This window comes from Bemisia tabaci, chromosome 9 (assembly GCF_918797505.1).
Source record: "Bemisia tabaci chromosome 9, PGI_BMITA_v3".
Lineage (NCBI taxonomy): Eukaryota > Metazoa > Arthropoda > Insecta > Hemiptera > Aleyrodidae > Bemisia > Bemisia tabaci.
In genome coordinates, this window is record NC_092801.1 from 10,186,846 (window position 1) to 10,203,123 (window position 16,278).

A 16,278-nucleotide genomic window follows, 5' to 3' on the forward strand; every position below is an offset into this window, starting at 1 on the left:
GTTGGCTGCAGTAAAAATTGCAGCATGTTGGAATTTTTTCAGCCAACGTGCGTTAAAAATCAGCATAAAGCTGAAAATCTCAATACAGAGGGGAAAAAACCCATATGAGCACAATTTTCCCTCAAAGAGATACGCTGTTTGGTGCAACACTAGTATAACAAATGCAATTCGCTTAGTTTTAGTTTTAACCATGTAGATAGATACAAGGAAATACTTGTAGTAGTGACGTTATATTTGACCCACTTGGGCTTATGGTTGCCAAATTTGGGGCTGTGCCCCAAAACTAATTTAAAATCATTACAATCAATGCAGTCTATAATATTAAGGAAATTGAGTGGTGCCCAAAGGTATGAGACTAATAAGGACATCTGTTCCATATACATATCCATGGTTACCATGTTTTTTCTATATTGTCTTACAACTTGATCTATGTTTGTATGATCTGTCTTCTTTTTGGTAAAAACCCAGTTATTCTTGTTATTTATTACAATTACTCCTTATTATAAGGTAAGAAAGTAGTGTGCCTTCTTGTTTCATTAAATGCTTCTTTTAGCTTAATTTGGGTTTCCAAATTCTTCCTTCCTAAGGTTCGTTTCCATCAATTTTCCTTTATTCTTGTCTTGCCTAACCTCTATTTTTTGTGAGAAAATGCGTAACATTTTTGGTGCCGTGACCAGGATATACACAACGCAGGAAATTTATTTACAGTATATGATTTCTGGTGGTCTTTGTTTTGAGGTTTTGGCAATATTTCAGAAAGTTTGAAGGAATCTTTTCAAATTGTTTCAATCTGACGTTTTCAAGGTTTTTCATTTTATTATGAAGTTTGGCAACGCAGTTCAGTTGCTACTTCGATACCTTTCAGATAACAGCTGATGCTTTCCGAGTTATAATTTTATATGTTAAAATTGGCAACGGTTCAGTTGTTCGATATCTGTTTAGATAACAGCTGATGGATTCTCATTTTTATTTTCGTTAAGAAGAAAATACTAACCTAATGTTGAAGATTATTGTTTTCCTTACTCCCCTTTGAGGATCATGGAATGTCATTGATGAATTTTTCTTGAATTACTCTTCATTGAATTTGCTCTTTCATTTGTGTGTTGTTGTATGCCCTTTTTGTATTGATGAACTCATTTACTAACATGTACCTTCTCCATCTAGACAAGACGATTTGATATGAGTATCGAATCTGCCAGATTCTTCAGTTGACTATCGATCAATCGACAGTGACTTTGGCCAGAGCTTGACTACTAGTTTAGTAAGTCAGAATATGGCAAAGTATCGGTATGACTACCCACTGATTGGGCGCAGAATCTGACCGATTCTTGATAGTTTGCGCAGCTATCTTCAGTACAGTGACTCTGGCCAGAGCTTGACTACTAGTTTAGTAAGTCAGAATATGGCAGAGTATCGGTATGACTACCCACTGACTGAGCGCTTGATTCTGTTAGAATCTCGATATGTCTTTCTTCACTTCAGTGATTCTGGCCAGAGCTTGACTACTAGTATAGTAAGTCAGAATATGGCAGAGTATCGGTATGACTACCCACTGAGTTCCAGAGTAAGAATTTTCGATGAAATATCGATTTTCTGTTTTATGGTTGTGCTGCTATTCAATCTTTGATATGATCATCTATGGTGAGTCTAAAATCAATGACTTTAAACGCGGTGTTTCAAATATTAATGTTAGTATTCATTTTATTTTAGCTGTTCCTGGCCTTTTCTCTTCCCTTCTCCTTCCTTATCCTTCTCGCACGATGGACTCTGATGCCGATGTGAGACCATTGGCTCTGGAGGTAACCAGTGAATCGATCCAAAGTCAGCTGGATTCCTTTACCGCGTATTTGGCATCCGGTAATATCTCTCCGAATGAACTGGAAGTCAGGTATAAGAGCGTCTTACCCCTTCTGGATAGGCAATTTCGGGTGATTCATGAATGGAAAAAAATTGATCCTTCCAGAGCTCCTAATCTACAAGCTTTCGAGAATCAGTATTTTCAGGCGCTAGCGAAGACAAAAATGCTTCAAGATGCGGCATGCACTCAGAATAACTCAGCTGCAGTTTCCATCGGTTCTCAAATTTCTCCCTTCCTATCAATTTTAAATCTGAAACCTGCGGATTTGCCAATCTTCAATGGAAAATTTGATAATTTAGGCAAATTTTGGGAATTAGAAGAGAGTTCAGCCTATACCCCTAAATTTAAAGGTAAATCTATCGAAGAAGTTGAATGCGAGAAACATTTTTTAAATACCTATAAACGTCTACCTTGCGGAAGGTATGAACTAAAGTTACCTTTTAAACTGCCATTTTTGGGAGAGTCTAGATCTCAAGCGCTACGTCGTTTATTATCTCTTGAGAAGCGGCTCACTCCAGAGTTATTTGTAAGATACTCTGATGTTATAAATGAATATTTGTCATTGGGGCATTTAGAATTGGTTCCCGAAAGTGAGTTAAACAATTCACGTGTATTTTATTTACCCCATCATGCTGTCATAAATGAGTCAAAATTGACTTCTAAATTGCGTGTAGTTTTTGATGGCTCAGCTACCACTACTTCAGGGGTATCATTAAATGATGTTCTAATGTCAGGTCCAACAATCCAAGAAGATCTAATTTCAATTTTACTACGTTTCCGAAAACATAAATACGTACTAATTGCAGATATTGAAAAAATGTATCGACAAGTTTCAATAGATCCTAATGATCGGGATATGTTGAGGATTCTTTGGCGTGACCGCCAAACTGGGGAGATTTTGACTTACCGCTTGACTCGAGTTACCTTTGGATTAAAACCCTCTGCATTTCAAGCGATTCGATCTATACATCAACTTGCGCCAAATGATATAGTAAAAACCCTTGGCCTTGTTTATAATACTTTTAAAGATTGTTTTTTGATATCTAATTTATCGATATTTGAGCACACTAAAAATTCAAAAATTACTAAACGTAGCATTCTCTCTGATACTTCTAAGATTTTTGATCCATTATCTTTCTTAAGTCCGTTAGTAATACGGGCCAAGCTGATAATGCAAGACATTTGGAAGCTAAAGATTCTCTGGGATGAATCGGTGCCTCAGTCTATTTTTACTCTATGGACAAATTTTTGTTCAGATATGTTGTTAATCTCAAAATTAGAAATTCCTAGACACGTTGTTTCTCCTTATGCTGTTAATGTAGAGTTGCATGGTTTTTCTGATGCGTCAATCCGAGCTTACGGTGCTTGCATTTACGTTCGTTCGATTGATAAAGACGAAACCTCTCACTGTCAATTATTAATTTCAAATCCCGCGTGGCTCCGTTGCATTCTACTAGTTTACCAAGATTAGAACTATGTGGGGCATTACTTTTATCACGATTATTGTCTCAAGTTTTAAATGCTATGCGGATGCCCTTTTCGGCGATTTTCTTGTGACTGATTCGACGATTACTCTTGACTGGATTCGTGAACCTCCAAATCGTTGGAAAACCTTTGTAGTGAATAGAGTGGCTGAAATTCAGTTGAATACTAAAAATGCTCACTGGTGTCATGTATCATCAGATCAAAATCCTGCTGATTTAATTTCTCGTGGGGTTCAGTCTTCGACTTTAATAAACTCAAGTTTATGGTGGCATGGACCAGAAATGTTACATAACCCGGGTATTTTCCAACATTGTCATCAAGACATTAGGTTTGATAATGATTTGTCTACTGAAATGCAGTCTTCTTGTACTTCTCACGTAATTTCAATTAAGCCCTTTGACTTATTTGAGAAATACTCTTCCCTTTCTAAACTGATAAGAGTTTTTGCATATGTTCAACGGTTTATTTTCAATTCTAAGTCTAAAAACAAGCCATGTAGAAAGATTGGAGAATTAACAGCAGCTGAATGCGACAGTTCTTTAAATAAATTGATTAAAATTGCCCAATCGGAAGCAATTTCGCGTGATATTTCAGATCTGTCTTCCGGTGCTTTACACAAAAAAAAGCAAACTTTTAGCATTAAATCCCTTCCTTGATGAAACTGGAGTTTTAAGGGTCAATGGTCGTTTACGTAATGCAAGAATTCCTTACGCACAAAAATTTCCTATAATATTACCAAATAGACATAAATTGACGAACTTAATTTTTAGACACGAACATTCTGTTCGACTATTTCATCCAGGCCCTCAAGCCTTGCTGGCTTCAATACGTCAACGGTTCTGGCCTTTAAAAGGAAGATCTGAAGCTTATTTCACCGTACGCAATTGTTTCGGTTGTACAGTTGCTCGCCCCAAACTTCTAACCCAAATTATGGCACCATTGCCATCTCACCGAGTAACTGAGCTACGACCTTTCAAAATTTGCGGAGTCGATTTTTGTGGTCCTATTTTTTTTAAAACCATACTGTAAGAGTAAAATAAGGGTGAAATCATATGTTTCATTATTCGTTTGCTTTGCAACGAAGGCAATTCATTGTGAATTAGTAAGTAATTTATCTGTAAATGATTTTATTGCCGCTTTGAGAAGGTTTATTTCCAGAAGAGGATTCCCCTCAGATATCTACTCAGATAATTCCAAAACCTTTATTCGCACTAATAAGGAATTGCACGATATGTTGTACTCGCTTTCTAATAATGAAAAATTTCAGCATGTTTTATCTAGTAACTCTATATATTGGCATTTTATTTCACCTAGAGCTCCTCATTTCGGGGGATTATACGAGGCTGCAATTAAATCACTAAAATTCCACCTGAAAAGAGTTGCAGGAAATTTTGTTTTCACTTGTGAAGAATTCCAAACGTTGCTTGCACAAGTAGAAGCTTGTTTGAATTCTCGTCCCCTAACAGCTATGAGTGATAATCCAAATGATTTAACACCTCTTACTCCAGCTCATTTTTTAATCGGACCCCCCCCCCCCCCCCCGATTATGTCCCTTATTAAGTCCCTGAAAGAATCTGTTGAATCCCTTGCAGGGTTCAAGGGGCGCGGTATGTTCCATATACATATCCATGGTTACCATGTTTTTTCTATATTGTCTTACAACTTGATCTATGTTTGTATGATCTGTCTTCTTTTTGGTAAAAACCCAGTTATTCTTGTTATTTATTACAATTACTCCTTATTATAAGGTAAGAAAGTAGTGTGCCTTCTTGTTTCATTAAATGCTTCTTTTAGCTTAATTTGGGTTTCCAAATTCTTCCTTCCTAAGGTTCGTTTCCATCAATTTTCCTTTATTCTTGTCTTGCCTAACCTCTATTTTTTGTGAGAAAATGCGTAACAACATCCATAGAGACTGAAGGATAGAATCTATTTTTAAATATATATTCAAAAAATTCCGCAAAGATACGAAGACAGGCTACATCGTCATCCAAACGAAACTGCAATTAAATTGTTAAATAAATAATAAAGAAATTAGGAGACTTAAGAGGAAAAAGCCCTGGGAGCTTGTCACTAACGCTGATTCCGATTTTTAAACAACTTGCATATAACTTATTTCTCATCTTTAAAGACGATCTTCTCACTACATCAGATCTTCACTCATCTCACCCATTTGATTTTTATGAATGTCTTTTTAATCTTAATTAAGTATTCGGATTAGTTTCTTTAATTTTATGATAATAAGCAATTAACCAGTCGTTGCTTTACCATACATTATTTCTAACTTATGATAATTGTATATGTTTCCTTTGATTGGAAGTTACAATGAATAAAACTCGAAAAAAATAAAAAAAACTTCATATTTAAATAATATTCCTTTAAAAAAAAAACAAGTAACGACTAAAAAAATTACAACTCACTGTCTTACAATGCGTGCGCCTACCGCAATTAGTTTGTGAAAAAAATGCATGCTTCCTTGTTTTTTATTTATTTCTTACTTTTTTATTTGTTTGCACTAAAATTTTCTTGTTTTATTTTTTCTTTTTTTTCTGCTGGTTTAATACCTTCGTGTGTAGCACCTTCAACCAACTTTAGACTGTATTTTATTGTCCGTAGACATCGAGGGATTGGCACATCCATGCTCCAGGCTTTTCAAATTTTCAGATATTCAGGCCGAGTAGAATCTGTTTCCGCAGATTAACTCGTCAGTTTCGAGAAACTTTGACGCCACTACCGGTATTCGAACCCGGGACCTATTGACGTAGAGCCAGGCGCGGAATTTCCTTGTCGAAGCAAGAAAAATCATTGCGGCCAAGAAATACCTATTGTATTCCCTTATGAATCGAAGATCCGATCGAATTTTAGCTGTATGACGCATGTTTTTGCATCGAAATTTCACATAGGACAGAAAAATTATTAAAAGTAACTCCAGACCGGCACATAACGTTTTTCGATGTATGAAGTGTGAATTCCCATTCATTAGAAAACGCATAAGGAAACAATAATACACTTTCGTAGAATTGCACAACTGAATGTTACTGTACTACGGTGTTGAGAAAGAACGCCGTATGAAGCTTCAGCCGTAGCCAAAAATCTTTCGATAAAACACGAATTTTCTGATAAACTTATGAATATTTTCCTCCCAATTTTTCAGATGATTTTGTTCGCAATTTCATCTAAAGATTCTGAAAATTTAAAGGAAAAATATTTATAGCTCTCCTTTAATATAAACATTTAATCGAAGGAAATTTGGCAACTCTCGAATGTTCATACGGCCTTCTTCCTTAGGCAGTGTAATGGTCTGTGGTGAAAAATATGGACACGTCGGTCAGCACTTCAGCTCGACTGTTTTGAAGCGGCGATTTTGAAACACCGCATAGGAGATAGGTGGTTTGGCATTTGAGCCATGGAATGGATATGAAGTTGAGCTGTACAACAAGGTGGAGAAATGGTGCTGGTTCCACACCATTTCGCGAGGAAACAAAGCCAAGAAATTCCAAAAATTAAAAATAGAGTCAAAATTAAATTTTTTGAACTCTAATGCGCCAGTACGAATCTGAGGGGTTAGGCTAGGACGTCTTGGATTTTGCGGCATGTTAGGTTGGGTTCACTGCCGAGTGTGATCTGCTGATGAGGTCTGATAAGGCCCAAACCGGTATAGATCTCTCGGCTCGGCGTGACTCCAACTCAATATTCCAATGCAAACTGCCTGAGCTGAACACTCTCCCCCCTCAGTTTTGTACCGGTGCGCATTATACTGCCGTGCTAAGGAAAAACGCCGTATGAGCCTTCAGGCGGTGCCAAATTTCCTTTGATAAAACACGACTTTGCCGGTGAACTTATGAATGTTTTCTTTCCAATTTTTCACATCCTTTTGATCTCAATATTACCTAAAGTTCTTGAAAATTGCAAGGGAAAATATTCACAACTTTCTTCAAAAATGAAAATTTTATCGGCGAAAATTTGGCAACTCTCGAATGTTCATACGGCGCTCTTTCTTAGCACGGCAGTATAGCTCAAAAATTTAATTTTGACTCTATTTTTAATTTTTGGAATTTCTTGGCTTTGTTTCCCCACGAAATGGTGTGGACCCAGCACCATTTCTCCACCTTATTACATACAGTTCGGGCCACTTCTTAGTGTTTTTTTCATTGAGCTTTACCTGATAGTAAACGAGGCTGGGTGTCTCGGGAGCAACGGTCCAGTTGAGCGTTGCCGGCTCTCCGTCCTCGCATTCCAGACGCAGCGTCTCGAAGAATTCCTCGAAGGTCGGCGTCTGCATGGAGCGGTCGATGGTCTTGTGCGTCCACTCGCAGTAACGCCCCGCTGAAAAACAACCAATTCAGTCATCAGACGTGTAGCATTACATGCAATTTGAACGGGAGGGTGTGTCGATCGACATTAATCGGTCGAAAAAGAGAAACAAGAATCGATCGACACTGATTTGATCGACACATGATGAAAAACCCGGTGTTGATTCGATCGAGGAACAAAAACGGGAACCGATCGACACAGATTCGATATACAACCGTAAATCGATCGAATAACCCGTGAATTAATCGAATTTTGTCGACCGGTTCACGTCATTCGATTCACATTTTTATTTTTCTTTCGATTTAAAATGTCGATCAAATCTATACCTTACCCCTATCCTGCTCCAGTGCTCCATTTAAAGTCAACCTAGAATTGAAATTTTCCCTGGTGATGCTTTAATGTATTTAAAACATGAATGAAAAAGAGTCTTTAAAATAACCCAGAGCACCAATGTGCTGGTTACACGCTCAAATGGACCACTACACAAGGTACGAATTTCAGCATTCTGATACATGTTTCTTGACTAAAATTTCACGTAGAACACGATGCGCACAACAAAAATTACCGAAATTAACTCCTTACAAAGATATTTAATGATTCTTGATGCGTGAATTCAAACCACCCGCTCATGAAAACTCAATACTCTACGTGATTCACATCGCTCGCTAAACATTATCATGAACGTCTCTGCGATAAAAAAATCTGGCAACCTCAATCTTGACGCTTTGGCTCAGCTATAGCAAATTACTTATAGTTTGAAAAACACATGGTGGGAAATGAACATTGCTCGATTGAGAAGCTTGCTGAAACCGTTGTAGTGCGCGATTTGACTCACGTAGAGCTTTGAGTTTCTTGTGAGCGGGCAGTTCAAATTCCTCGTAACCAATGTGAAATAAAATCGTTAATATCTTCGTTAGGAGTTGGTTTTAGTAATTTTGGTTGTGTGAATCGTGTTCTAGGTGAAATTTTGGTTAAGAAACATGTATTAAATTGTTTAAATTCGTACTTTGTCTAGTGGTCCATTTCCATCAATTTCCGATCAAATGGTGACTGGTGCGCACCATCTACCATCAAATTTCTGCGGCCTGCAAACATTTGATGGTAGATGATGGAGCTGTGGGGCTCGCATCCTTCATCTGATTTCCACACAACCGTGCTTATTTCATGCTTATTTCAATCACCACGCTGTTTTAATTAATTTTACTCATCAATCTAGATAACTTTCGACCGCCATCTTGGTCATCATTTTGATCGGAATTTGACGGGAATTTGATCGTGTAACTAGACCTTAATTGTTCGGTGAAACCCTGCCGAACTCGGTTGGTCGTGTGTTCCAAGCGCCGTAATGCCGTTCGGTTCACAAAACCCAATATTTAGGTTTGTGCCACCGAATAACTGTATACCGAAGGGTTTGGTAAAAATCATCGAATTTTTTTTTCGGTAACTTGAATCCCTTCGTTCGATGGATTTTTTTTTTTTTTTTTTGGGGGGGGGGCTTCTATTCCTCTCTTGATAGTTTATGAATCTACAGCCAATGGATAAAATTCAAGGGTTGTAACCTGCGATTGGGGCGGGGTAGCCCTCGCTATCGGAGCTGACCCCTGCAAACACACGCTGCTCTCGTTGTTCGCTCTCCTTCTTCTGACCGAAGCCACCCTCTGCACTGTCACTGATGTAGAACGGGTGGTATCGGGCTGGATTACTGGGGTCGTTCCCTCCTTCGATGATGAATGTATATGTTTTCCCTCGTATCACATACAGCTCAGGAATTAGTTTGTCATTAATGTACCAAGCAATGCCCCAAGATGGATGACCTGCAATATAGATTCAAACAGTATCTAAATGAACTGATACAAGTGGCTGGAACGAGACAAATGAATCAAAAGCGCAGAAAATATGACTAGGCTTGGTTCAATTTTAATTAAAATAAAATTTTGGAGTACGTATAAACATTTCGTATTTTTTTGATGAATGTATGTTTTTCCTCGTATCACATACAGCTCAGGAATTAGTTTGTCATTAATGTACCAAGCAATGCCCCAAGATGGATGACCTGCAATATAGATTCAAACAGTATCTAAATGAACTGATACAAGTGGCTGGAACGAGACAAATGAATCAAAAGCGCAGAAAATATGACTAGGCTTGGTTCAATTTTAATTAAAATAAAATTTTGGAGTACGTATAAACATTTCGTATTTTTTTGATGAATGTATGTTTTTCCTCGTATCACATACAGCTCAGGAATTAGTTTGTCATTAATGTACCAAGCAATGCCCCAAGATGGATGACCTGCAATATAGATTCAAACAGTATATATCTAAATGAACTGATACAAGTGGCTGGAACGAGACAAATGAATCAAAAGCGCAGAAAATATGACTAGGCTTGGTTCAATTTTAATTAAAATAAAATTTTGGAGTACGTATAAACATTTCGTATTTTTTTGATGAATGTATGTTTTTCCTCGTATCACATACAGCTCAGGAATTAGTTTGTCATTAATGTACCAAGCAATGCCCCAAGATGGATGACCTGCAATATAGATTCAAACGGTATCTAAATGAGCTGATTCAAGTGGCCGGACCGAGACAAATAAGTCAAAAATGCAAAAAATATGACTAAGCTTAGTTCAATTTTCAATTCAAATAAAATTTTGGTGTTAGAATGAGAAACAACTTAATCAGCCAAAATACACATAATAAAAGAACAACTTAATTTGGGAAAAGGCTGCAAATAAAGAACAAAGAATAAACAAAATCTGAGAGCCCCAAAGACTGAGACTGAGACTGTCTCGGTCTCGCAATAACAGCGTAGCGACGGCTCGTTTTTGTTTTTAATTTATTTTCCGGTTGAAAATGAAATTGTAACTTTTTTGAAACGTTCCGGGTTTTGTTTATTCCTTGTACTTTATTTGCAGCCTTTTCCCCAAATTAAGTTGTTCTTTTATTTTGGTGTAAGTATAAACATGCCGTATTTTTTTAAATTAAACTTTGTTTCCGAAAACTTTGAAACTTATTTCACTTTAGTATCGTTAAGTAATCTGACTCACAGTCTTTTTCACGTATGCCACGTTTGAAAAGTTTACTTTTAATATAAAAAAATTAAGAGATTTCCTCATAGATTAAAATATAAAAAGAAAAAAATATTGATACAAGAATTTTCTCTCTACACGGAAAAAACGAGTTTAGGGCTGGTACCTGCACCGAAGGTCCCAGCCCTAACCGGGAAGGTAAAATTGCTTCACCTCCTCCGCCATAGGGGCAGGCCTGGCGCGCGTAGAGCCCAAATCTACCTGCTTCAGGGTTCAACCCTACCTGGTAAGAGGTAGACCCTGTCCAGGTAGGGCTGGGCCTTACCCACGCAGGGCCTGCCCCTGTGGCGGTGGAGGTGAAGCAATTCTAGGGCCCAGCCCTAATCTCGTTTTTTCAGTGTAGTCTCAAGGTAGCCTCGTTTTCTGCGAGTCATGAAATATCTTATTTTTACAAACGTTACTGAAGCAGACTTTCAATTTTGAAAAAAGTCTCGAGGTACTGCTCTGAAATATTTCCTTAAATTCATAAGTTCAAAAACAAAATTAGCTAGGCCGTTTGAAAAACGTCACTATTTAGCGTACAGACAATGTGCATTGTCTACCAACCACACACAAAAATCACAAAATCACAAAATCAAAAAATGAAAATGTCAGTAAGCAATTTCAGTTATATTTTTCAAGATAGACTCAATTCGTCTAGCTTCTGGCGAAAGGGCGTATCTCAATTTTCACTTAAGCCCTAAAAAGCATGGATTCATATGTAAAACAAGGCTCACTTAGTAACTAAGAAACGCCCTAATGCCAGAGGAGCAACGCGACGAATTGCCCTCAAATTATCTTGTGAGCAATTTTAGCCTCAAGCAATCAAGCAGTGTTGTTGTTACAAAAATTAAAACGCTGAATGCACATTTCGTCACCTCCCGGTCAAAGTATCATAAGCGCCATGCGACGTTTCAAAATTTCCGCCGCCATTATAATTTTTTTACAGAGAAATTGTTGGTTGAATCTATTTGAAAATTTCACTGAATTTTATCAGTAGCACAAGGAAAATTCAGTGAAATTTTCGGACAGCTCCGTTAAACGATTTCTCTGTAAAAAATAAAATGACGGCGGAAATTTTGAAACGTCGCATGGCGCTTGTGATACTTAGGCCAGAGGGTGACCATATGTCAGTTTAGATTTTTGAAATAGAGGCGATCGCCTTCAAATTGCCGTGTAGGCAACTTTAACTTCGAGCAATCAATATATATTGCCTAAGCGTAGTATTGAAGGCGTTTCGAATTTCCGATTGGGGATGGAGGAAACCTCGCTACTTCCTTCACCGGAAACGAGGAATACAATCGTTGAGAGATGAGATATTATTGATGTGTTAACCTGTTATGGGTGTGTAGCCTCTTTTGCCACCGGTGGGTCCGATGCGGGCTGTAAATACGGTCTCGTCGATGATTTTCATCGGTGGCCATGCTTCGACAGGAGTTTCCTCTGGTTGGTTGAACAGTGAAGACGTGCACGTCTGATCGTTCTGCGATCCAAAGTTTATCCGGATATCATCTGAAATATTAAAGTAACTTCAATATTTCATACTTCAAATAAAACTCACTTTTAAAGAAAATAAAAATCTGTTTGGGGCACCGCACCCCCCCCCCCCCCCCCCCAATGCGCCCATTCAGCTTCCCTCAATTTAATGGGCAGGAATCGCCACTGTTAAAATTGGATTGCATTTTGCAAAAAGGAACCAGGAGCATTGCAATGTTGCTAAAATTGTGCATCTTCCTTTGCCTTGGAAAAAGAAACCTGATTATCCAATAACAGTTCCTATTTCACTCGCTAAAAACTATGCATTTCAGACAAATATTATTATGTAACTTTCATATTTTTTCAAGGTTTCAGTAATTTTATAGCAAAGAATGAAGTTGCACAATCTTAGCAGCATTGCAATGACTCTGGTTCCTTTTTGCAAAGTGCGATCGAATTATGTCTCTTGAACGGTAGAAACATTTTATTTTGAATATTCAAGGGAAAAAATTAAATGTTGAATTAGCATTTACTGTATTGTTAAAAAATGTCGACAAGTTTCAAACGCTGATTTTTCATCTGAAAAAATGCTAACTTTTAAAAATGCTAATTACGCCCATAGCAACATGAACAGATTCAGATGTTGAGTTGACATTTTTGTGTTGTAAAATCAGCATATGGAGCTCGATGGACTTTTTTTTAACAATTTTAATGCTAAATCAACCTTTAATTTTTTTCCGTGCTGTTTTCGGAATACGTACGTTTCTTGCATGTCTTTTTCAAAGGCCCTGTCGCCGGCTCGGATTCGTCACGTAACGCTGCCCTTGAACAGGGGTTCCCTCCCTTGTGACGCACCGCGACGATGGCTCAACCCTCCCCCTCCTAGGTGCGCTACGTAATCCTTAAATGGCCCCTAGTATCTCATGTGCATGTTTCATGATAGAGTAGACCTTTATAGGGATAGTATGAACAACTGGATTTATGTAGCTCTCAGGTCCTAAAAGGGCGACAACGTGTAAAACGAAAATCACTAGAAAAGTGCAACTGCCAACCTATGCATTTGAAAGGTCAACCAATATGGCCGAAAGCGCATTGTAAACAAGCGTCTTTAAGGATTAGGACTTTGAAAGTGAGACAATTTATGCGAAATCAAAGTTATGTACGTGCTTTTATAATTAATGAAACGACGGGTAGTAAGAATGGAGATGTTGCATGTGTGAGGAATTTGCGATTTGACTACTGATTCTTGTGTAAAAGTTTGCGAGAAACACGATGGTGCCACTGGTTTTCTCTGAAATCAACTCCCAAGCTCAAAAAAAGCTCTCAAAGTGAGGTCAAAATGGAGGGGATATCCCACGCTATTCTGAGAGTACACCTCTACATCAAGACAAACCCTCCATGCAAAGATAGGGAGCAAATACATTGATAGGGCTGGCACTTTATTTGGGGACTCCACAGCTGAAAACACGGCAACCCTGCTGATGTATTTGCTCCCTATTTTTGCATGGAGAGTTCGTCTTGATGTAGAGGTGGACTCTCAGGATAGCGTGGGATATCCCCTCCATTTTGGCCTCAACTTGAGAGCTTTTTTTGAGCTTGGGAGTTGATTTCAGAGAAAACCAGTGGCACCATCGTGTTTTTCGCGAACTTTTACATAAGAATCAATAATCAAATCGCCAATTCCTCACAAATGCAAAATCTCCATCGTTGAATCCCCGAAAGTAAAAGCTGCCATCTGGTGACAAGAGGCCAGTGGAGGGTCTCTTGGTCTCTGGATGGGACTCACCCATAGACAAGAGACTCTCCACTCGTATCTCGGCTATTGCGGAAGCTTTTACTTTCGGTACTTCAACAATCAACTGTTGACTTACCTACATGGTTGATGTTGAACAACGTGTTGGTGGTTTCGTTTTGCAAACAAGCCAAAACAAACCGAAGTTTGGGAAACTTGTTTGGCTCAAGACGTCACCCGAAGCTCATCATCCACCATGTAGCTAGGTCAGCAGCCGGAAAAAGAGTGATGACTGTTGCTCCCTTAAAACGGTGCATAAGGTAGTGTTAAATCCCCGAAAGTAAAAGTTTCCACTTGTCACGAAGAGGCCAGCGGAGGGTCTCTTGGTCTCTGGATGGGACTCACCTGTGGTCTTGTCTTCAGCCTCGTGTGCGTTGGCCTCGAGGCGGGCGTTGAGGGGCCCGATGGCGGCGATGACGACGACCTCCCGGTCGAGGGTGACGGGGCGGTCGTTGATTGGCTCGTTGGTCTGGAGCGGGCGTCGGTACGTGACGACGGTGACGCCGTTGCGCCGTTCGCCGGCGACGAGCTCCACGTCGTCGCGGCCGCCGATCCGCTCGTCCGGGCAGACGCCGTTGGCCCCGTCGCACTGGGCCGTCGCCGACAGGTAGTAGTCCACCGCCCGGAAGGCCCCAGCGTCCCGGTCCAGGAACGAGATCACTACGTCCGCGCCCAGCATCGAGGCCCTGGAACGGGACGTCAAGCGTCATATCAAAAAGGTAGAGTCCCTTTCACGAAAAAAAATATCGACAGTTAAGGTGATTCGTCAAGCTCAAAAGAAGTGGCCGAACCGGCATGCGATATATCGCATCTTTTAGGTCAAAAATCTCGGCAGATTTTGAATTTTTAACAAAAAAAAAAGGCAAAAAAAGGACGATAGCCCCTGCGCATGAGCCTAAAGAATCATTCTAAACCCAAAAATCAGTGGAGTGGCGTGCTTTACGATGTATCGATTGTTATGCCATTTAAACCCATGGAAAAGGACCGATAAACAGGGTGTTCACAGCGAACACCTTAATAATCGATTCTTTACCATAGGTTCAAATGGCAGAACAATCGATCTATCGCAATTCACGCCACGCCACTGCCAAAAATCTACAAAATTCAGAGAAATGAAAGCAGGATAGTGTTTGGAAGAAAACCTCGAATTCGATTCAGCTATCGATTTCTGTACCGAATGCGAGGTTTTTTTCCAAACACTATCCTGCTTTCATTTCTCTGAATTTTGCCGATTTTTGGGTTTAGAATGATTCTTTAGGCTCATGCGCAGGGGCTATCGTCCTTTTTTTTGCTGAAATTTCAAAATCTGCCGAGATTTTTGACCTAGAAGATGCGATATATCGCATGCCAGTTCGACCACGTAACTTGAGCTTGACGAATTACCTTAAATTGATTGAAAATTGAACGAAAAATGCAAGTAGCTTGATTGGATTACATTTTGCAAGAAGGAGCCTCTGTCTCTGGCTCTCTCAGAAGCACATATCTGCATAAGAAAACCAATGAAATGTAAGTTGTTTCTAAAATGAGTCAGAAATTTTGGTTCCTTCTCGCAAAATGTAATTCATTAAAGCTGCATGCATTTTTTGTTCAAATTTCTCATCGCCTTAATTTCCACATGCAATTATTTCAACCTGAAACTTGAGAATGTAAGACTTGGAATTCTGGCTCTCCCAGAAAAGCAACTATCTGCATAAGAAAACCAATGAAATGTGTGTTGTTTCTAAAATGAGTCAGAAATACTGGTTCCTTATCGCAAAATGTAATTCAATTAAGCTACATGCATTTTTTGTTCAATTTGCTCATCGCCTTAACTTGCCACATGCGATTATAAAAACCTGAAACTTGAAAATGTAGGACATGGAATTTTAAGACGTCTTAAGACTTTGGAATTTAAATTCAAAAGAATATAATTCACTTTGACTTAAGCCCTATCATGCCTGTATTCTGATGAATCGTAGGTTTCATGTCAGAATGGATACAGTTCCTTTAAATTTATATACCTCAATATCTTCCTCAATTCTGAGCTTTCTGGGTCGAATTGACGTCAAATCATACCCTCTGTAAGTAATTGAAATCAAGTCTATCGAGTTTTAATCATCCAAACAATTTCTAAGAGTCTTTTGGTCGATCAAGGGCAATTTGACAAAGAACGGAGACTTTTTTCGATAAAATTTTCCGGTCAGGCGTCTCCCCGCCCAACACGAAAATGTTTCCAAAATATTGCAGCAACATTGTTATTATATTTCCGAAAACATTGCTGCAATATTGTCACAATATTGTCAC

At 38.8% G+C, this 16,278-nt stretch overlaps 1 protein-coding gene across 2 annotated transcripts in view; it reads right to left on the reverse strand.

The window, feature by feature from the left end:
• Positions 1-16,278, reverse strand: part of LOC109036724 (protein Skeletor, isoforms B/C) — a 155,483-nt gene that overhangs the window by 13,345 nt on the left and 125,860 nt on the right. Inside the window, exons 8-11 of one of the 2 annotated variants that reach the window (XM_072303976.1) lie at positions 14,341-14,681; positions 12,063-12,239; positions 9,214-9,468; positions 7,503-7,666 (exon numbers count right to left, since the gene is read on the reverse strand). In XM_072303976.1, coding sequence (XP_072160077.1) covers positions 7,503-7,666; positions 9,214-9,468; positions 12,063-12,239; positions 14,341-14,681 — 937 coding nt within the window. The other variant, XM_019051084.2, reaches the window with a different exon arrangement.